This window comes from Bos grunniens, chromosome 16 (genome assembly GCF_055505025.1).
Source record: "Bos grunniens cultivar Pamir isolate PY7600 chromosome 16, Bosgru_T2T1.0, whole genome shotgun sequence".
In the NCBI taxonomy this organism is placed as follows: domain Eukaryota; kingdom Metazoa; phylum Chordata; class Mammalia; order Artiodactyla; family Bovidae; genus Bos; species Bos grunniens.
Genome location: NC_141180.1, coordinates 28,860,416 through 28,882,921, shown reverse-complemented (window position 1 = coordinate 28,882,921; position 22,506 = coordinate 28,860,416). Strand labels below are relative to the sequence as shown.

At 44.5% G+C, this 22,506-nt stretch overlaps 1 protein-coding gene across 23 annotated transcripts in view; it reads right to left on the bottom strand.

Moving 5' to 3' along the window:
• The window catches only part of FHAD1 (forkhead associated phosphopeptide binding domain 1), a 166,035-nt gene that overhangs the window by 118,954 nt on the left and 24,575 nt on the right, over positions 1-22,506 (bottom strand). For all 23 annotated transcript variants that reach the window (XR_015143255.1, XR_015143258.1, XR_015143257.1 and 20 more), the window contains exon 3: positions 13,545-13,751. Coding sequence is in view for 14 of the 23 variants with exons in the window: in XM_086343810.1 (XP_086199936.1) it covers positions 13,545-13,751 (207 nt within the window). In the remaining 9 variants the exon portion in view is untranslated. The remainder of the gene's footprint in view (positions 1-13,544; positions 13,752-22,506) is intronic.

The following is a 22,506-nucleotide window of genomic DNA, read 5'->3' as shown; positions in this document are numbered from 1 at the left end:
CACTCCAGTTCATCCTAAAGGAGATCAGTCCTGGGTGTTCATTGGAAGGACTGATGTTGAAGCTGGAAGTCCAATATTTTGGCCACCTGATGCGAAGAGCTGACTCATTGGAAAAGACCTTGATGCTGGGAAAGACTGAGGGCAGGAGGAGAAGGGGATGACAGAGGATAAGATGGTTGGATGGCATCACCGACTCAATGGACATGGGTTTGGGTGGACTCCAGGAGTTGGTGATGGACAGGGAGGCCTGGTGTGCTGTGGTTCATGGGGTCACAAAGAGTCGGACATGACTGAGCGACTGAACTGAACTGAACTGAGCACCACTTGGGAAACCCAAAACTTTTATGAATAGGTTTAATAATAGTGGTTTACAAGTGAAGTGAAGTCGCTCAGTTGTGTCTGACTCTGTGACCACATGGACTGTAGCCTACCAGGCTTCTCCGTCCATGGGATTTTCCAGGCAAGAGTGCTGGAGTGGGTTGCCTTTTCCTTCTCCAGGGGATCTTCCCGACCCAGGGATCGAACCCAGGTCTTCTGCATTGTGGGCAGACGCTTTACCCTCTGAGCCACCAGAGCTTGATTTTTTTGTTTGCTGATTGCCTATGCTTAAGAAGGTAATGGGGAAAATCTTAACAGTGCAGATGATAAAAAAGTATGTCGTGCCTCAGCCATTATAAGTAGCACAAAAAATGGAGGGAACATTTCTCTAGTACTTGAAAACTACTATCTGATGCAGAAAAAAAAAAAAAAGTCACGTCACTGATGAATGTGGGAAGTTCCAACATCTTTCTTTTTTACTCGTATTACTCACAAATGCAAATATATCCAAAATACCCCCAAATATCCACCAGTGCTCAGATTGGGAACTCTCTTATTCATCAGTTACAACAAGAAATTGGCTATGGATACAAGGATTCAACGAAAGTCAATGAAAGCATTCTGTGAGACTCAGCTGGCTGTGTGGAATTTACAGGAAAGTGTACTGTATTTCTTATTATTTGGAAAGAAGGTGTTACACATTCTTGATATCATTAAACCTTATGCTATATGTGTGCATCCTTTACATTTTTCAGAGAGCTGGCTGTTAAACATTTACTAGCCAGTTGCTGTCTGTGCCAGGCACTCAGCAGAGTGCCTGGTACTCACGGTAGGTGTTCACCACCGACTGAGCTGAACTGTTGGCAAAAGTAGTGTAAGTAAAAAGGTCTTTGATTCTGGGGCTGGGACAGGGGAGGGGGGAATACCTGCTAAGCCTGGAGAATCTCCTAACAGCAGAGAATAAAGAAGTGCCCAGAGCAAAAGCATGGGGAGATGCTTAACGCCACGGCAACCAGCCTGAAAGAGCTCCCAGAGGCCGAGGCTGGAAGAATTTGAGCTACAAAACAGAAAATGAGGGACATCCCTGCTGGTTCAGTGGTTAAGAATCCACCTTCCAATGCAGAGGACACAGGTTCAATCCCTGGTCGGGAAACTAAGATCCCACATGCCATGGGGCAACTAAGTCCATGCACAGCAACAGGAGAAAAACCCTCATGCTGCAATGAAGACCTAGTGCAGGCAAAATAAAAATAAAAAAAGAAAGGATTATGACCCAGAGGGTAAAATATACTACGTCCATGCTGACATGGATATGTGAGTGAGTAAATACATAAAGCAGGGAGAAGAGACCATCTTCCTTACAGAAGAATCTAACACATGTGGATGTTGAGCTTAATTCCCACAGTCTGGAAGGGCCTGGGGGTGGGGGTGACAGGGCAGGGGGAGGAGACACACTGACCACAGCATGGAGGAGCCATGGATCTCAAAAGACAGGACAGAGACTACAGAACACAGTCACTAGATCTCAGAAGCTCGGGGAGGGGCTATTTGCTGCTGGGCAAATGGCTTTTTTTTCTGATGCAGAAGCTGAAGCTCAAGTACTTTGGTCATCTGATGCAACTCATTGGAAAAGTCCCTGATGCTGGGAAAGATTGAGGGCAGAAGGAGAAGAGTGTGTCAAAGGCTGAGATGGCTGGATGGCATCACCAATGCAAGGAACATGAACTTGGGCAAACTCTGGGAGATGGTGAGGAACAGGGAGGCCTGGTGTGCTGCAGCCCATGGGGTCGAAAAAGTTAGACATGACAGGGCGACTGAACAACAACAAATGGCTTTTACCTCAACAGCTCCCAGGACGTCACCATAACTCAAAGTGGGGTAGTAATTCTGTGTCTCCAAGAAAAAGGTAAATTATGTTCGGGATTTTCAATGTGAGAAATCAAAATGATACATTCAGAACACAGCACCACCAAGTTGTACATTACTTTTAGGTTTTAGAACTTAAAAGAGGTCCCGGCACTTCGCTGGGGGGTGCAGTGGTTGAGACTCTGCCTGCCAGTGCAGGGGACACGGGTTCGATCCCTGATCCAGGAAGATCTCCGTGCCTCAGGGAAACTAAGCCTGTGGGCCACAACTACTGAGCCCGTGCTCTGCAACAAGAGAATCCAATGCAACGAGAAGCCCAAGCACCACAACAAAGGGTAGTCCCTGCTCGCCACAACTAGAGAAAGCCTGTGTGTAGCAATGAAGACTCAGTGCAGCCAAAAAACAGAAAGAATTAGGTCCCTTTGAGCTGTTCAGAAAAATCATTCATTTGGATTTTAGGGTCAAAGGAGACCTGATCCATCTAATTTTCCCATTTTTTGGTAAATCTTCAATCTTACAGTTCTTTCTTTCAAGTTCTAATTAGCTTCCTGGTTGGTTCATAAAATGGGAAATAGAATCTAACCAGAAAACAGCTGGGTGTTTGCAAATAGCTTTCACTACCCCTAGACTTGACATCCTTCAATTCAATTGACAGGCTGAATGCAAGAGTGAATGACCATCGACTAAGTAAAGAGAAGAGAAGCAGCAGTGTGGTTCAAGTTTGGTAAACCAGGGTGTGCTCTGCCAGAGGAGCCAGGAGGCAGCCACGCTGATCCCCAGATGCCTGGCTGAGTCTGGGTCCTGTCTTTCCAGGGTGCTAAGCCTTCCACCTGTGCTCCTGTCTCCACCTCCCCCAAGGTCGTCCATAGACATCTGGGGATGACACAGTCCTCAAGAGTCCTCCTGTTTGAGTTTTTGCTGAGGACCCTGTGCCTGAGACCATCTGCAGCCCCCTGCCCTCCACTTCACTGGCCATGGGAAGTCGCCTTTGATATGAAGCACGTGGTGGTCTCAGGATTTCTCATCCCATCAGCAGGTCCCCACAGGACGTGTAAGAGCACAGTGTAGATGAACTCCTAAGAGGTCAGGTTGGAGATGACAAAGCTTGACTGGCAAGAGGTTTTGTTCTGAAGGGGACCGTGTTCTCTGGTCATTCCCTCTACCACCAGCCAGCTCCTCAACCCCAGGTACAGTAAAGCCACATCCTTCTCAAGGTTGGCCTCTAGTCAAGATCCAAGCCACGCCGAGGAAGATGCTGGCTCTTCCTCTGGAGCTGCCAGTCTGGTGCTGATGGCGGCCACCTTCCTGCAGGTGAGGCAGCAAGAGTCTGCCAGAGACAGTGAAGCTGACAGAGCAGAGTCAGATTCCTGACCATCGCTTGGGCACCTGGGCCTGAAGCTGCAGCTTTTGGCCTTTTCGGTTACATAAGCTATTTTTTTTCCCCTAGGCTAGTTTAAGTTAGTTTTATGACACTTGAAACCAGTAAAATTTTCTAGACAATATGCTTATTGAGACTTTGGCATAAGCATCACTATGTGCTCTATGTCCTATGAACACTATGGTGAGACTCTGTGGTACTCAGAATGAAAGCTGTCACAAGTTGTTTGTCATGTTCAAATAAAACCCCACCAGTCTGTAATCACGCACCAAATTTAAACCTATAAAAGTAAAGCAGCAGCTCCAGAGAAGAATGATTTAAGACCAAGGAATCAATAATAAGACAAGTAGTAAAGTGCTGCCTAGAGAAACTTTGAACAAATAAATAGTTCTTCAGCTACAGCAGGCTTTGGACTATAAACCCAAAATTTCTTCTTCAGAGATTACCTAGGGAAGACATTCCACAGTTTTATTTGTTTATTTATTTCTGACCTCACTACTTGGCTTTCAGGATCTTGGTTCCCAGACCAGGGATTGAACCCAGGCCACCAGAGTGAAAGTGCCGAGTCCTACCCACTGGACTGCCAGGGAATTCCCAACATTCCACAGTTTAAAAAAAAAAAACTTTCCAGTTGAAGAAACAGGTAAAACTTACAATATGCAGTAAACTTACAATATGCAGTAAAAAAAACTTACAATATATATAACTCTGTTATATATAATATACTAATATCTAGTATATTTATCAGATATATGTCAATGTAATTATACTATTACTATATATGCAAATTATACTTAGTATATATGCAAATACATGTATATGTGGATGTATATTTATTTATATTTGTTTATTTATGGCTATGCTGGGTCTTTGTTGCTGCACATGGGCTTTCTCTAGTTGTGAGTGGGCTTCTCATTCTGGTGGCTTCTGTTGTTGGAGAGCATGGGCCCTAGAGCAGATGGGCTTCAGTAGCTGTGGTGCACAGGTTTAATTGCTGCAAGCAGGCTTTCTCCAATTGCAGCGAGTGGGGGCTACTCTCTAGTTGCAGTACATGGGCTTTTCCTTGTAGCAGCTTCTCTTGTTGCAGAGCATGGGCTCTAGGTGCACAGGCTTCATTAGCTATGGCTTGAAGGCTCTAGAGCCCAGTGGGCTCAGTAGCTGTGGTGCATGGGCTTGGTTGCCCTGAAGCATGTGGGATCTTCCTGGACCAAGGACTGAACCTGTGTTCCCCTCACTGGAAGGCAGATTCTTAACCACTGGACCACCAGGGAAGTCTTGTTTGTGTATATTTAGAACCACATATTCCAGTTATTTTTTAAAGAGGTGATGAAAAAGATTGCTCAAAATCTGTTTTTTCAGCTCACCTATTTTTTGTTGTTGTTGTTATTTCTCAGCAAACTAAGTAAGCAATTAAGGAGCACAGCTGTCAGCACACAGTAGGGCTTAATCTGCCTGAGTTCTTTCTCTCCAGCTTTCCCTCTATTTTTAGTTCTTCTTTCAGAAACCAGTAAAAGAGACCGTACAGAAATCAAGTAAAATAAAAGAGACCGTACAGTGCAGTGTTACATGCAGAGGCTAGTAAACATTTTCTGTAGAGCCAGACAGTAAATATTTACAACTCTGTGTGCCATATGATGTCCTTCCAGTTTACTCTGCAGTTACAGCAGACAACACAGGCAATACGGAAATAAAGGGAGTACTTGTGTTCCATTTGGCCCTGGGCCATAGTTTGCCGACCTCTGGTTAAAGAGCTTGGGATCTGGCATGAAACAGAATCTGGTCCAGCTTCCCGCTCTGCTCCTTACCATCTGTGTGACCCTGACGAGTCTGCTATTTGTGTGCCTCGTCTGTAAAATAGGGATGAGGACAGCTATTTCTCAGTCTGGTGAGAAGCAGGTGAGACAGAGCACATGGAATGCTTGGAGCACTTCCTAGTCTATAATAATCGAGCATCAAACACTTGCCATCAGGTATCATCATCATCATCGAAAAAGAAAGAGGGCAACTAAATTTGTCCAGGAGAGACGAGGAAATGGGGGTTCGATCCCTGGGTTGGGAAGATCCCCTGGAGGAGGAAATGGCAACCCGCTCCAGTATTCTTGCCTGAAAAATCCCATGGACAGAGGAGCCTGGTTGGCTACAGTCCATGGAGTCACAAAAGAGCCAGACATGACTGAGCACATATGCAGGACGTAGCAGCAATAGCCCCATAACCCTGGTGAAAAATTAGTGAAGCCAAACAAGGAAGCCAGTAACTGAAAATGCATTTTCTTCTATTACCAGCGGCTTTCGCTTCTACCCACATGATGGATCATTCCTTGTCAGGCATGTGAAATTGCAGGTTGAACTGGGAATTGTGAGACCTCCCTTAACCAGTGGGCAGTGGAGGAGCTGCCTGGGCTCACATGGCACCGTGATGCTTCATGCTATTAGAAAAAGCCTACAAGGGACTCAGGAGAGGTAGCTTTTAATCCTGGCTCTGGATCTATATGACTGATAACTAACCTTGGGGAAGTCACTGAAATTCTCCGGGCCTCAGCTCATACAATGATAGGGGTGGTCCCAGGGACCTCTATGAAAAAACTTAAGGGTGAAAGGGGATCTGTGATTAATGAGAAGCTCCTTGGCAGAAATTAAAAATAGAAGCTCAGAAAGGTAAAGTCAATTGCAGTTAGCATTTGAACTTGGGTCCATCAAACCCCAAAGCCTTAGCTTTTGATTTTATTCTGCAGAGCTTCCCTATGAAAACAGCGAGGAATAATGGCCGACAGAGGGCGCTCTTCCCGCTAGACATGACGTCATGACATTGCAGGGACAGAAGACAGTATCCAGGAGCCACGTGGGAGAGTCTAGTTGGACTGGCGACAGGGCAGAACAGGCTAAAGGGAAGGCCAGTCACGGGCAATGATAGGGGTGGGAGCTCCTGCCAATGAGCCAACAACACCTTCATGGAACAACTCGACACGTTATTTGGGGCACCTCGCTTCCTTTTTCATTCTCTCTATTTCCATCAGTTTTGCCATACTTCAGAACAGAGAAAGACACGATTTATACATTTGGGTGATGAGGGTTTCCTTACTCAGCGGCTTTATGAGAACACGGTCACTGTGACTAAAACAGCTTGTTTCTGTACCTCCTTTCCCAGAGTTCAGGAAGCACAAAGAAAGGCAGGTACCAACAAAACGCACGGTGCGGCAGGCACACCTGACTTTGTGACTTCAGTTTCCCACACCCGGTACTGAGACTGTATATTAATCAACGGTTGCTTCAGGGCATTGCAAACGGCCCTGCAGGTTACGTCCTGCACAACCCCAGGGGGCGCCGTCTACATGGATCATACTATGAATGGTGACTGTGGAGTAACACTTTCATGAAAGAGTTATGATTTACAGAGCATGATCCTAGGCATATGCTGGCTGCTGATGTACTTTGTCAAACGAGATTTTCTTTATAGTTTTCCATTTTCTATGTTATTCTATGGATAATTTATCTGCAAATATATCTGTCTGCTAGTCGGGGGAGGGCTTGGGAGGTTTCCTGTCCAAAGGAACACTTACAAGGGAAGCATCTTGGCTGCTACATGCTGGTTTGCTTGATTCTAACTAAAGTTGAGGGTGGGGACTTCCCTGGCAGTCCAGTGGTTAAGACTCCATGCTTCTAATGCAGGGGATGCAAGTTTGATCCCTGGTCAGGGAACTATTATTAATAATAGGATCTTACATACCTGCCGTGCAGTGCAGCCAATAAATAAATAAAACTGAGGATTTTCATGTGTTTATCAGGGGCCAGACGCTGGACTCAACAATTTACATACATTGCCCACTTAATACCACAGTTGTTCCGTGTGGTAGGAACTATATTACAGAAATGAGGACTGAGGCTTTGAGAGAAATGACCTGGGTGTGTCCAGTATAAACGCCAGTACAAGAGCAGGGCTGGGACTGCTCTGGAGTCAGCCTGGCCTCGGGCATGTGCCCTAACCACGTGACAGCTGCAAACACATCTGGACTCCTAACCCAACCTGCCCCCCTCCCCAAAGAAATGCTGCCACAGTCCTCTCTCTTGGTTACGGTCACCACAGAGCCTGAAATAAATGTTCTCACTTGGGAACTCTTTGTCAGGAAAAGAACAGTTCCTATCACACCTAACCTGGGTGATATCAGGGCGGTCCTCCTGGGAAACTCTACCCTGGGAGTAGACACAGCACCCTCACCTGGGACCCGCCAGTCAGTGGGAAACAAGAACATCCAGGAAGCATGATGACTTCAAAGCATTTCTTAGAAAAACTAGGCCTTAAAATATTTTCAAAATTTTATTTATATTTGGCTGTGCTGGGTCTTCATTGCTGCGCATGGGCTTTCTCTAGCTGCGGTGTGTGGGGCTTCTCATTGCAGTGGCTTCTCTTGCTGCAGAGCATGGTCTCTAGTGCTCCCAGGCTTCAGCAACTGTGGCTCGTGGGCTCAATAGTTATGGCATGCAAGCTTAGCTGCCGCTCAGCACGTGGAATCTTCCCGGACCAGGGATCAAACCCATGTCCCCTGCACTGGCAGGCAGATTCTTAACCACTGGACCACGAGGCAAGTTCTGTATCTCAAAATATTTGATGAGAGATGCTTTTCAATACCTTTCCCTTTTCCCCCCTCTTTCTCTTCTTTTAAACAGTTCACACTCTGAGTTATCAGCAAGTGGGATTCATAGGGAAATGTTTATCAGTCCATAGGCTGCCCTCAGGTAGGCCTTGAGAAGGACCCCTCCACGAATAACAGCTTAGAGGATGCAAGTTTCTCAACCTGGGGACTCATCAGCAGAAAGCGTTTTTGAGAAGATGAGATGGGGGGAGAGTCCTGCAAGGTCACCTGGGCACAGTCAGGGAAACACCTGTGCAGGCAGTCACTGGAGGAACGAAGCAGGGCACAAGTGAGTGTAGAAACGAGAACGGAAAAAGTTCGTGTATATTTGAGTGACCGTGAAAGTATCCTTTGCTCTTTGTGAAAACCAATTAAGGCTACTGCTCCAGCCAGCAACAGACTAAATGGTTTTCTCCCTCCCTTTTTCTGCAAGCGGGGATAGAGTTTCATTTGTGCAGACTAGCTGTATGACCCTAGGGAAATTACTTAACCTGTCTGAGTTTTGGATTCCTTGTCTGTAAAATGAGGATCATGGGAGAACCCAAGTCATGGGTTGCTGTGAGCACGAAACGAGGGAAAGCAGGTGAATTGCTCAGCACAGTGCTGTCCACGTCAGCGATTCCTCCTCCTGCCGTACTGGTTTCTCTTCTTACAAAGCATCTTCCTTCTCATCTACTCAAGGTCAGAGATTGTCATCACTGTTTCCCATGCTTGTATAACAAGCACCTTGTAAAATAAAGTCCCCCTTCCATATCTGTACACCCACGTTCATAACAGTCTTACCTGAAATGGCCAAAAGGTGGAAGCAAATGGCCATGGATGGACAAAAAAAAACAAACAAAATGTGGTGAATACACACCATGAAACATTATTCAGCCGGAATGAACCTCGAGGACATCACACTAAGTGAAATAAGATGGTCACAAGAGGAGAAATCAAGTAAGATTCTACCTATAGGAGGTACCTAGAATAGTCAAATTCATAGACACAGAAAGACTGGTGGGATGGGAGGGAGGAAGAGGGAGTTTTTATTTGATGGGTGGAGACTTTCAGTTTGGGAAGATGACGAGTTCTGGAGTCGGACGGTGGTGATGGCTGCACAACAGTATGAATATATTCAATGCTACTGCACTGTACTCTTAAAAAAGGTGAACATGGTAAATGTCATATTTTACCACAATTTTGAAAATTAAAGAGCAAACTAGAAAATGAAGTGCCTCCGAGGTTTCCCGACATTTGGGGTGATAGAAAAGGATGAAAATGTTCTGAAAGCAGGTTGTGGTGATGGCTATACATGTAAATGTACTAAAATTGAACTGGACACTTAAAATGGGTGAAGTTTATGTTATGTAAATTGTACTTCAATGACATTGGACACTGGTAAGCTAGAGGAGGAAATGGCAGCCCACTCCAATATTCTTGCCTGGAGAATCCCATGGACAGAGGAGCCTGGCCGGCTACAGTCCATGGGGTTGCAAAGAGTCAGATAACACAGAGATTGAGCATGCACACACAAAGCTATTAAAAGCAAGCAAACAAACACACACATGCTGTGATCCAGAGGAAACCTTGGGGGATGAAGGATTTGTTTACTGTCTTGATTGTGGTGATGTTTCATAGGTGTACACATATGTCAAAGCCCATCCAGGTACAGATTTAAATGTGTATGTTAATAATATCTCAATAAAGCTGTGTTTTTAAAAGGCAGCACAGTATTCCCTATATAAATGAACTCCTTATGATTTATTAAACAATGCCCCCTTTTGAGGAAGATTTAGGCTTCAAATTTTATACCCCTATAAATGATATTTCAATAAATATCTTGGTGTGGAAAAAAAGAAAAAAAATGCAGATATCATTTGCTGCCTCCTTCTCCCTCCTCCCACTAAAGGTAAGCCAGAAAGTCAGAATTTCCCAGGGAGGGTGCCTGGGAACCTGTAATTTTACTGAGCATTCCTGAAAATTTCTTGTAATTAAACATGTTAGGGAAATATTGACTCAAACTTCACAAACTTGGATTTTCAGACTTAGGGGTCTGGAATCCCTTTTTCTTTGACCCCTAAACAACTCTATAAGTGTTCCATATAAATGATTCTAAATTTGGGTTTCCCTACTGTTGGGGGTAAGCTTGAGTGAATACATATTCCCAGGCCCCACTCCCAGAGAGGATGTGTATGGTTGCCAGATTTTGCATAAATAAATACATGAATAAATACATAAATAAAACGTGGGGTGCCAGAAATCTGAGTTTCAGACAAACACCAGATAACTTCTTTTAGCATAAGTTGTTCCTTGCAATATCTGGGACACACATGTATAAAAAAACACCTGTTTTTTAACTGGGCATCCTGTATTTTATCTGGGAACCCTAAGTATGAGTCCTTAGGCCTGGGCTGAGCCTCAGATCTGCACTGTGGGTCTGCTCCCCACATGGTTCTGATGAGGGGATCCCCAGAACCCGTGTAGAGGATCCTTGATTGGATCAACACATGAGGGTCAGGAGCCCCTCCTCAGGGCGGCCAGAGGACCCTGGTGTATCTCACCAGAGAGCACCTTTAATACTGGTCCAAGGAGGAAAAGGAGGCTGGGCAGCACTGGAAGAAAACTGTCCCAGATCTGCAAGGCTGAACGTGATGGATGTGGCGTCACTGCCCCTGAAGCCCGAGGGACGCTGCTGATCTCAGAGTGAGTATTTAGGGCTGCCTATGGGACCCACACCCCAGGAGTCTGTCCAGAGTCTCTAAGCTTTGTTTATTTTTATCTAGTCTCGTCCCAGAAAGGATTTTACACCGAGGGGGTCTCAGTCCACGCAGCACTCTTGGTGGCGGGGGTGAGATGAGCACACGGTCTCTCTGGGACACGCACGACAGGCGTTTACTGCGTGCTCCCAAGGACCGGGCACTGGGCTGGGGCTTTGCAGTTATAACCATCTCTTTCAGTCCTTGAGACAAGCCTGCAAAGACATTACTGCCATTGGCCCCATCTGTAGGTGAGGAAATGGAGGTTCTGAGGAGTCCAGTGGCCTGTGCAAGAGCACACTGAGTGCGCCAGGGGCAGAGCTGGGGTTCTGACCCAGGCCCGTGTTGCTAACCACCCTCCATCCTGTCTCCCTACTGAGCTTTGATGGGCGAGTTTTGGGTTACGTTCTGATTAACCCGGGGCCATACTTTAGGTCCTGATCCAGGAACATTTCTGATCCAAGGTGTGAGGACAGTTACCAGGTGTGGAGTGTCTATTTCCACCAGACACTAATTTTGACTTTTTACACATAGATACTGAAGGGTTATGGTCGTGAGCAGTGAGTTACACTGGGATTCGCTGTTTCCAAAGGAGAGGAAGTCAATCTGGGACCAGAGACAGGACTTGATCACTCGGAGCTTTTGTGTAGCAAAGTACATGTACACCCGTGGCTGATTCACATCAACGTATGGTAAAAACCACCACAATATTGCTAAGTAATTAGCCTCCAATTAAAATAAATGAAACAAACCAACAAAAATATAAAAGGGATAGACAAAGCTTCTGAAACAGACATCAGAAGGGGACAGAAAGAGTGCCCCCTTGCTAGTTGTAGGCAAGGCATTTTATACCTGTTGTGAAGTCGCTCAGTCGTGTCCGACTCTTTGCAACCCCGTGGACTGTAGCCCGCCAGGCTCCTCTGTCCATGGGATTCTCCAGGCAAGAATACTGGAGTGGGTTGCCATTTCCTGCTCTAGGGGATTTTTCCAACCCAGGGATCAAACCCACATCTCCTGCACTGCAGGCAGACGCTTTATCCTCTGAGCCACCAGGGAAGCCGCAAACTGCTAATCAGATAAAAGAAACACCTCAAGACTGAGAGAGTTTCACCAGGCCCCTCTCCTACAACATGCGTTTTGAGACAGCATTGGAACCAGGGGTGTCATCTCTGGGCATCAAACCATTGACATGAATCTTGAAGAAAGGCAGATTCCAAAGCAAATACATAGTTTCATTAGCACAGCTTAAGAAAAACATTTCCATAAGAAAAACACATTGGTTACTTCAAGGTTTGAGAAAAGTTAAGTTCAGGCATAACCAGGTGTCACCATGAAACACAGGATTAGAAGAAACCTCCTTTAATTTTGTATTGGTGTTCAGTCGCTCAGTTGTGTCCGACTCTTTGTGATCCCATGGACAGCAGCACGCCAGGTTTCCCTGTCCTTCACCATCTCTGGGAGCTTGCTCAAACTCATTTTCATTGAGTCGGTTATGCCATCCAACCATCTTTATCCTCTGTCGTCCCCTTCTCCTCCTGCCTTTGATCTTTCCTAGCATCAGGGTCTTTTCTAATGAGTCAGTTCTTCGCCTCAGGTGGCCAAAATATTGCAGTTTCAGCTTCAGCATCAGTCCTTCCAATGAATATTCAGCACTGCTTTCCTTTAGGATTGACTGGTTTGATCTCCTTGCAGTCCAAGGGCCTCTCAAGAGTCTTCTCCAACACCACAGTTCAAAAGCATCAGTTCTTCGGTACTCAGCCTTCTTTATCATCCAACTCTCACATCCATACATGACTACTGGAAAAACCATAGCTTTGTCTAGAGGGACCTTTGTTGGCAAAGTAATGTCTCTGCTTTTCAACATGCCGTCTAGGTTTGTCATAGCTTTTCTCCCAAGGAGCAAGTGTCTTTTAATTTCATGGCCGCAGTCTCCATCTACAGTGATTTTGGAGCCCAAGAAAATAAAGTTTGTCACTGTTTCCATTGTTTCCCCAACTATTTGCCAGGACGTGATGGGACTGGATGCCATGATCTTAGTTTTTTGAATGCTGAGTTTTAATTTTGTAAAGAGAAGGGGAAAAAAACGTCTACCATTTGCAGATTATTTCCTCCTGCCACTTGGGGACCTCTGGCCTTCCTAACAAGGCTGTTAACCCTTTCTATACTCTCTCAATGCCCTGCACCGTTGATAATACCCAGACCCAAGCATGCAAAGAACCCTGGCCAAGGTCTCAAAGCTGGGAAGTTGTAGAGCACTGATCTGCCTAAAAATGAAGCATCCATCTCTGCATCTTCAAAAGCACACACCTGCTTTCCATCTCTGCTTGCAAGCTTCACTTTTCAGGAAAATGCACTAGTTTTGGGCTGGTTGCTAGGCGACTCTTGCTGTAATTCTGAGAAATTCCCAGTAGAGGGCGCCGGGATTCGCTCCTCCCTGGGACCCACCGGATGGGTCTGACCTTCATAGAATTGGGTCCTGTGGCTGCCAGGGTGTGTGTAGCTGAGGGCAAAGTAATGCGCTCTGGACAAGCTCCACCTTTGGCCGCATCTGAGCCCCGAGCTGCACAGAAGGTACCTCTGTCACCCAACCTCCACCCCGCAGGGGCCTGGACTCACCGAGGCTGGGTTTTCGATGACCAATTCGTAGGTCAGCCCTCCAGTCCCGAACCTCAAGAGGTCTCCCGGTAAGAGCTTCACAGCCACGTTCTGAATGTGGCACTCATTGACAAAGGTACCGCTGCGGGAATTGAAGTCCTGGAGAACAAAGCTGCCCTCAGCCTCATTATATTCGATGAGCGCGTGATGGTTGTCGATGTCTGCAGACTGCAACGGAGGAGGGGGACAGTCAGAGCCAGGAAAGCGGGAATAACGAGGCGGGGCTTAATGCTTACTAGTGCTACTGACACTGGGTGCCTCAATGCGCTAATGGCTTCATCTGACTGGATGGTCACTGCAGTCCTCCTTTTAAGGAGGATGCTGAAGTTCAGAGAGGTTACGTGACTTGCCTAAGGCCACACAGCGAGTGAACAGAGGGCCATGGGCTTTGTCTGACACCAGACCCAGAATAGGTGCCCAAGTTGTTGGACAGGGAGTCAGGCACCACAGACAGGCAAGAGGGAACTTGGAGGAACTGGTCAGGAATTGGCCAGTCTGTATTTCTATGATCCCACATGAGTATACTTTGGGTTGTCCTAAATGGCAAGACAGCATAAATGGCCCAACACAAACCAGAAAGGTCAGCTGGCAAGTGACTCAACTATTTACTGCAAGTGTTAAAGTGAAGGGGAGGTTTTATAATGATTGTTGTTTTCATTTGTTCATTCCATTCATTTTTAGAATAACACGTTTTTCTTAACAATGCAGAAAATGAGAGCTAGAGAAAAACATACAGAAGACATTAAAATCACTTAGACTCTTGTTCCCCAGAGGCAGGCACTGTCTGAACACAGCGATTCACATCCTTCCAGTCTTTTTCCTATGTTTACAATCTTTCTGTTCATTAAATTTTATTTTCTCATCTTTTTTCTTTTTTGTTAATTTATAGCCTACTAATTTCTTTATTTTTGGCATGGCATATGGGATCTAGTTCCCCCACCAGGGATTGAACCTGCGCCCCCGGCATTGGAAGATCAGAATCTTAACCATGGGACCACCAGGAAAATCCCACAACAGGTTTTATAACTACTTTTTAAAAGCCTTGGTTTTCCCATGTGATTAATTATTTCTAGTGCTTCTTAAAAGCTAATCAGAATTTATCTAACCAAAGATGATCTGGTTTTCAGTAGGGGCCCTGGTGTGACCACACTGCCGCCCAAAAGAAAGGGATTTCAGACAGTGAACTGGCCGTGGGGGCAGAGGGCTCCTATGCAATTTCAAATAAGAGTGAGCAAAACTCAGCACCAAGGAAGAAATATCACATTCCACCCGCCTGGGTGCCCTGGACTATGGGCTGCAGGGCATATGTGAAGTCTTCTGTCTTTTCAGCACGCTGCCTATGAGCCATCCACTCCAGCCTGAGACTTCGCAATTATTTTCTAAGTTAATTCTCAGAGTGCCTCACTCAACTTTCATACAGAGTACTTGGACTTAGAAATCCATATTAACATCCCACTTATATTATATATACATCCCACATCTTCACAATAATCCAAAGGGGCACTGCCTCATTTAAACATTTCCCTGGTGGCTTAGATGGTAAAGAGTACACCTGCAATGTGGGAGACATGGGTTCGATCCTTGGATTGAGAAGATTCCCTGGAGGAGGGTGTGGCAATCCACTCCAGTATTCTTGCCTGGAGAATCCCCATGGACAGAGCAGCCTGGTGGGTTACAGTCCATGGGGTCACAAAGAGTTGGACACGACTGAGCGACTGAGCACAGCACAGATAGTTGATTTACAATGTGTGTTAGTTTCTGGTGTATAACAAAGTGATTACATTACACACACACACACATAATATATATCCTTTTTCATATTCTTTTTCATTACAGGTTAGTACAAGATTCTGAATATAGTTCCCTGCGCTATGCAGTAGGTCTGACAGTTCCTGACTTTTTAGATGAGGAAACTGAGGCACAGAATGATGAAGTGTGCCCACAGTCAACCAGCTTGACTTGCCTGGCTTTGTACCCAGGTTTGCCTGATTCAAATGGCTGTGCCCTTACCCACTTCGCAAATTCCTACCAATCACTTTGACTTTTAAATATTGAATCACAAGAAGAAAGCAGGAGTAGCTACATTAATTTCAGATAGAATCGACTAAAGCAAGGAAGGTTATCAGGGATAAAGAGAGGTGTTATATTATGATAATGGGATTGATTCTCTAAGATGATGTAACAGTCCATCATTACATGTGCCCAACAACAGAGCATCAAAATATGGGAGACAAAAACTGATAGAGCTGCAGGAAGAAACAGACGAATCCATCATGACTGCTAGAGACCGCAGCAGCCCTCTATCAGTAATGGGCAGACCCAGCCCACAGAGAATTAGTAAGAATAAAGTTGAACTGAACAGCACTGTCAATCATCTTGATCTAACAGACAGCCACACAACTTCATCCAACAACCAAGCACACATCCTTCTCGAGCTCATGTGGAACACTCACCAAATAGACCACATTCTTGGCCACAAAACATCAACAGATGTAAAGAGAACAGAAATTACACAAAGTATGTGCATACCAGACCACCTGACCTGCCTCTTGAGAAACCTGTATGCAGGTCAGGAAGCAACAGTAAGAACTGGACATGGACAACAGACTGGTTCCAAATCAGGAAAGCAGTACGTCAAGGCTGTACGTTGTCACCCTGCTTACTTAACTTCTATGCGGAGTACATCATGTGAAATGCTGGGCTGGAAGAAGCAAAAGCTGGAATCAAGATTGCTGGGAGAAATATCAATAACCTCAGATATGCAGATGACACCACCCTTATGGCAGAAAGTGAAGAAGAACTAAAGAGCCTCTTGATGAAAGTGAAAGAGGAGAGTGAAAAAGTTGGCTTAAAGCTCAACATTCAGAAAACTAAGATCATGGCATCTAGTCCCATCACTTCATGGCAAATAGATGGGGAAACAGTGGAAACAGTGTCAGACTTTATTTTGGGGGGCTCCAAAATCACTGCAGATGGTGATTGCAGCCATAAATTAAAAGACGCTTACTCCTTGGAAGGAAAGTTATGACCAACCTAGTTTGGTTCAGTTCAGTCACTCAGTCATGTCTGACTCTTTGCGACCAACCTAGATAGCATATTAAAAAGCAGAGACATTACTTTGCCAACAAAGGTCCATCTAGTCAAGGCTATGGTTTTTCCAGTAGTCATGTATGGATGTGAGAGTTGGACTATAAAGAAAGCTGAGCGCCGAAGAATTGATGCTTTTGAACTGTGGTGTTGGAGAAGACTCTTGAGAGTCCCTTGGACTGCAAGGAGATCCAACCAGTCCATCCTAAAGGAGATCAGTCCTGGGTGTTCATTGGAAGGACTGATGTTGAAACTGAAACTCCAATACTTTGGCCACCTGATGCAAAGAGCTGACTCATTTGAAAAGACCCCGATGCTGGGAAAGATTGAGGGCAGGAGGAGAAGGGGACAATGGAGGATGAGATGGTTGGATGGCATCACCAACTCGATGGACATGGGTTTGGGTGGACTCCGGGAGTTGGTGATGGACAGGGAGGCCTGGCATGCTGCAGTCCACGGGGTCACAAAGAGTCGGACATGACTCAGCAACTGAACTGAACTGTTTTCAGACCACATTGGAATTAAACTAGAAACCAATACCAGAAAGATAGATGGAAAATCCCCAAATATTTGGAGATTAGACAACACATTTCTAAACAACAGATGGGTCAAAGAGGAAGTCTCATAAGAAATAAAACAAATTATCTTGAGTTAAATGAAAATGAAAATACAACCTATGAATATTTGCAAGATGCAGTGAAAGCAGCTCTTTGAGGGAAATTTATATATATATAAATTTATCAGAAAAGAAGAAAGATATATCATATATCAGAAAAGAAAAAAGATCTAAAATCAGTAATATAAGCTTCCACCTTATAAAATTAGAGAAAGAAGACCAATACAAGCCTACAGAAAGCAGAAGAAAAAAAAGCAATGAATGAAATAACAATACAGGACAGGAAAATCAAGAGTTTTCTTTAAAAAAAAAATCAACAAAATGGACAAACCTCTACCAGGATAATCAAGAGAAAAAGAGAGAAGATACAAATTACTAAAACCAGAAATGAAAGACAGGCCATGATCCCATGGACAGTGAAGGGATAAAAAAGGAATATTATGAATTCTGAGGGGCTTCCCACGTGGTACAGTGGTAAAGAATCCACCTGCCAATGCAGGAGATGCAAGAGATATGAGTTCCATCTCTGGGTTAGGAAGATCCCTGGAGTAAGAAATGGAAACCACTTTAGTATTCTTGCCTGGAAAAATCCCATGGACAGAGGAGTCTGGTAGACTACAGTCCATAGGGTTGCAAAGAGTCGGATATGACTGAGCATGCACGCAATGCATGAATAATTCTATATCCACACATTTTATAACTTAATGAAGTGGATCAATTCCTTGAAAGACACAATCTGCCAAAACTCACACAAACAGAAATAAATACCCTGAATAGACTCATATCTATTAAAGAATTTGAATCAGTAATGAATAACCTTTCAAAATGGAAAGTACCAGACCTGAGTGGGTTCACTGGTAAATTTTACCAAATATTCAGGAAAGATCATGAACTCCTTACTGCCAAATTCAGACTTAAATTGAAGAAAGTAGGGAAAATCACTAGACCATTCAGGTATGACCTAAATCAAATCCCTTACGATTATACAGTGAAAATGAAAAACAGATTCAAGGGATTAGATCTGACAGACAGAGTGCCTGAAGAACTATGGATGGAGGTTCATGACATTGTACAGGAGGCAGGGATCAAGACCATCCCCAAGAAAAAGAAATGCAGAAAGGCAAAATGGTTGTCTGAGGAGGCCTTACAAGTAGCTGAGAAAAGAAGAGAAGCAAAAGGCAAATGAAAAAAGGAAAAGATATACCCATTTGAATGCAGAATTACATAGAATAGCACAGAGAGATAAGAAGGCCTTCCCCAGTGATCAATGCAAAGAAATAGAGGAAAACAATAAAATGGGAAAGACTAGAGATCTCTTCAAGAAAATTAGAGATGCTAAGTGAACATTTCATGCAAAGATGAGCACAATAAAGGATAGAAATGGTATGGGCCTAACAGAAGCAGAAGATATTAACAAGAGGTGGCAAAAATACACAGAAGAACTATATGAAAAAGATCTTCATGATCCAGATAACCACAATGGTGTGATCACTGGACTAGAGCCAGATATCCTGGAATGCGAAGTCAAGTGGGCCTTAGGAAGCATCACTATGAACAAAGATAGTGGAGGTGATGGAATTCCAGTTGAGCTGTTTCAAATCCTAAAAGATGATGCTGTGAAAGTGCTGCACTCAACATGCCAGCACATTTGGAAAACTCGGCAGTGGCCCAGGACTGGAAAAGGTCAGTTTTCATTCCAATCCCAAGGAAGGGCAATGCCAAAGAAAGTTCAAACTACAGCACAATTGCACTCATCTCACATGTTAGCAAAGTAATGCTCAAAATTCTCCAAGCCAGGCTTCAACAGTGCTTGAACGATGAACTTCCAGATGTTCAAGCTGGATTTAGAAAAGGTAGAGGAATCAGATATCAAATTGCCAACATCCCATGGATGGAGGAGCCTGGTAGGCTGCAGTCCATGGGGTTGCTGAGGGTCGGACACGACTGAAGTGACTTAGCAGCAGCAGCAGCTGGATCATCGAAAAAGCAAGCTGCTGCTGCTGCTGCTAAGTCGCTTCAGTCGTGTCCGACTCTTAGCGACCCCATGGACTACAGCCTACCAGGCTCCTTCATCCATGGGATTTTCCAGGCAAGAGTACTGGAGTGGGGTGCCATTGCCTTCTCCGTGAAAAAGTGAGAGAGTTCCACAAAAACATCTACTTCTGCTTTATTGACTACGCCAAACCTTTTGATCGTGTCAGTTCAGTTCAGCCGACTCTTTGTGACCCCATGAACTGCAGCACGCCAGGCCTCCCTGTCCATCATCAACTCCCAGAGTTCACTCAGACTAACGTCCATCGAGTCAGTGATGGCATCCAGCCATCTCATCCTCTGTCGTCCCCTTCTCCTCCTGCCCTCAATCCCTCCCAGCATCAGAGTCTTTTCCAACAAGTCAACTCTTCTCATGAGGTGGCCAAAGTACTGGAGTTTCAGCTTCAGCATCATTCCCTCCAAAGTAATCCCAGGGCTGATCTCCTTCAGAATGGACTGGTTGGATCTCCTTGATTGTGTGGATCACAACAAACTGTGGAAAATTCTTCAAGAGATGGGAATACCAGACCACCTGACCTGCCTCCTGAGAAATCTGTATGGAGGTCAAGAAGCAACAGTTAGAACTGGACATGGAACAACAGACTGGTTGCAAATTGGGAACGGAGTATGTCAAGGCTGTATATTGTCACCCTGCTTATTTAACTTCTATGCAGAGTACATCATGTGAAATGCCAGGCTGGATGAAGCTCAAGCTGGAATCAAGATTTCCGGGAGAAATATCAATAACCTCGGATATGCAGATGACACCACCCTTATGGCAGAAAGTGAAGAACTAAAGAGCCTCTTGATGAAAGTGAAAGAGGAGAGTGAAGGAGTTGGCTTAAAACTCAACATTCAGAAAACTAAGATCATGGCATCCGGTCCCATAACTTCGTGGCAAATGGATGGGGTAACAATGAAAACAGTGACAGACTTTATTTTCTTGGGCTCCTAAATCACTGCAGATAGTGACTGCAGCCATGAAATTAAGACACTTGCTCCTTGGAAGAAAAGTTATGACCAACCAAGACAGCATATTAAAAAGCAGAGACATTACTTTGCCAACAAAGGTCCATCTAGTTAAAGCTATGGTTCTTCCAGTAGCCATGTATGAATGTGAGAGTTGGACCATAAAGAAAGCTGAGCACCAAAGAATTGATGTTTTTGAACTGTGGTGTTGGAGAAGACTCTTGAGAATCCCTTGGACTGCAAGGAGAGCCAACCAGTGAATCCTAAAGGAAAGCAATCCTGAATATTCATTGCAAGGACTGATGCTGAAGCTGAAACTCCAATACTTTTTGGCTACCTGATGTGAAGAACTGACTCACTGGAAAAGATCCTGATGCTGGGAAAGATTGAAGGCAGGAGGAGAAGCGTTTGACAGAGCATATTTGGATGGCATCACTGACTGGATGGACATGAATTTGAGCAAGCTCTGGGACTTGGTGAAGGACAGGGAAGCCTGGCATGTGGCAGTCCATGGGGTCACAAAGAGCCGGACACAACTGAGTGACTGAACTGAAATGAAGAATTGTATCAGTTCTCTATAATCTCTTTTGGAAAATAGAAGAGGGAATATTCCCTAATGCATTCTGTGAGGCCAACCTTACTCTAATATCAAAATCAGATAAAGATATTACAAGACAGGAAAACTGCAGACCAGTTCTTCCTTTCCAGAAAGATGAAAAATCCTCAACAAAATATTAGCAAATTGAATCCAATAACATAGAAAAAGAATTATACACCACAATCTAGTGGGATTTATTCCAGGTATGCAAAGATTTGGAAATCAATGTAATCTATCACATCAATAATGTAAAAAAGAGAAATCACATTGCCTTATCAGTAGATTGAAAAAAGAGCATTTGACAAAATTTAACACCCATTCATAATAAACCTGGTGGGTTCCCTCATGGCTCAGATGGTAAAGAATCTGCCTACAACGTGGGAGAACTGGGTTTGATCCCTGGGTTGGGAAGATCCCCTGAAGGAGGGCATGGAAGCTCAGTCCAGTATTCTTGCCTGGAGAATCCCCATGGACAGAGAAGCCTGGATGGCTACAGGCCACGTGTTGCAAAGAGCTGGACACGACTGAGCGACTAAGCACAGTCCACATGATAAAACAACAATACCACCACAACAACCCTTGGCAAATTAGGAATGAAGGGGAACATCCTCAACCTGGTAAAGTACATCAATAAAAACCCTAAAAGCTAACATCATACTTAATGGTGAGAAACTAAAAACTTTCCAATTAAAATCAGGAATAAGGCAAAGATGTCCCCTTTCACCACTCATTTTCAACATTGTCTTTTATGTCATAGCTAATGCAAGAAGACAAGAAAAGAGAATAAAACATTATAGATTGGGAAGGAAAAAAAATCTTCTTGGTGAGGTGTCTGTTCAGATCTTTTTCCCATTTTGTAGACTGCATGATTATTTATGCAGAAAATCCCAAAGAATTGACAAAAAGCCCTCCTGGAACTAATAAGCAATTATAGCAAGGTTTCAGGATACAAGATTAATATGCAAAAGTCAATTGCTATCTTATAAACCAACAGTGAACAACTGGAATTTGAAATTAAAAACACAATACTGCTTAACATTCAGTTCAGTCGCTCAGTCGTGTCCGACTCTTTGCGACCCCATGAATCGCAGCACACCAGGCCTCCCTGTCCATCACCAACTCCCGGAATTCACTCAGACTCAAGTCCATCGAGTCAGTGATGGCATCCACCCATCTCATCCTCTGTCATCCCCTTCTCCTCTTGCCCCCAATCCCTCCCAGCATCAGAGTCTTTTCCAATGAGTCAACTCTTCGCATGAGGTGGCCAAAGTACTGGAGTTTCAGCTTCAGCATCAGTCCTTCCAATGAACACCCAGGACTGATCTCCTTTAGAATGGACTGGTTGGATCTCCTTGCAGTCCAAGGGACTCTCAAGAGTCTTCTCCAACACCACAGTCCAAAAGCATCAATTCTTCAGTGCTCAGCTTTCTTCACAGTCCAACTCTCACATCCATACATGACCACTGGAAAAACCATAGCCTTGACTAGATGGACCTTTGTTGGCAAAGTAATGTCTCTGTTTTTTAATATGCTATCTATGTTGGTCATAACTTTCCTTCCAAGGAGTAAGCATCTTTTAATTTATGGCTGCAATCACCATGTGCAGTGATTTTGGAGCCTCC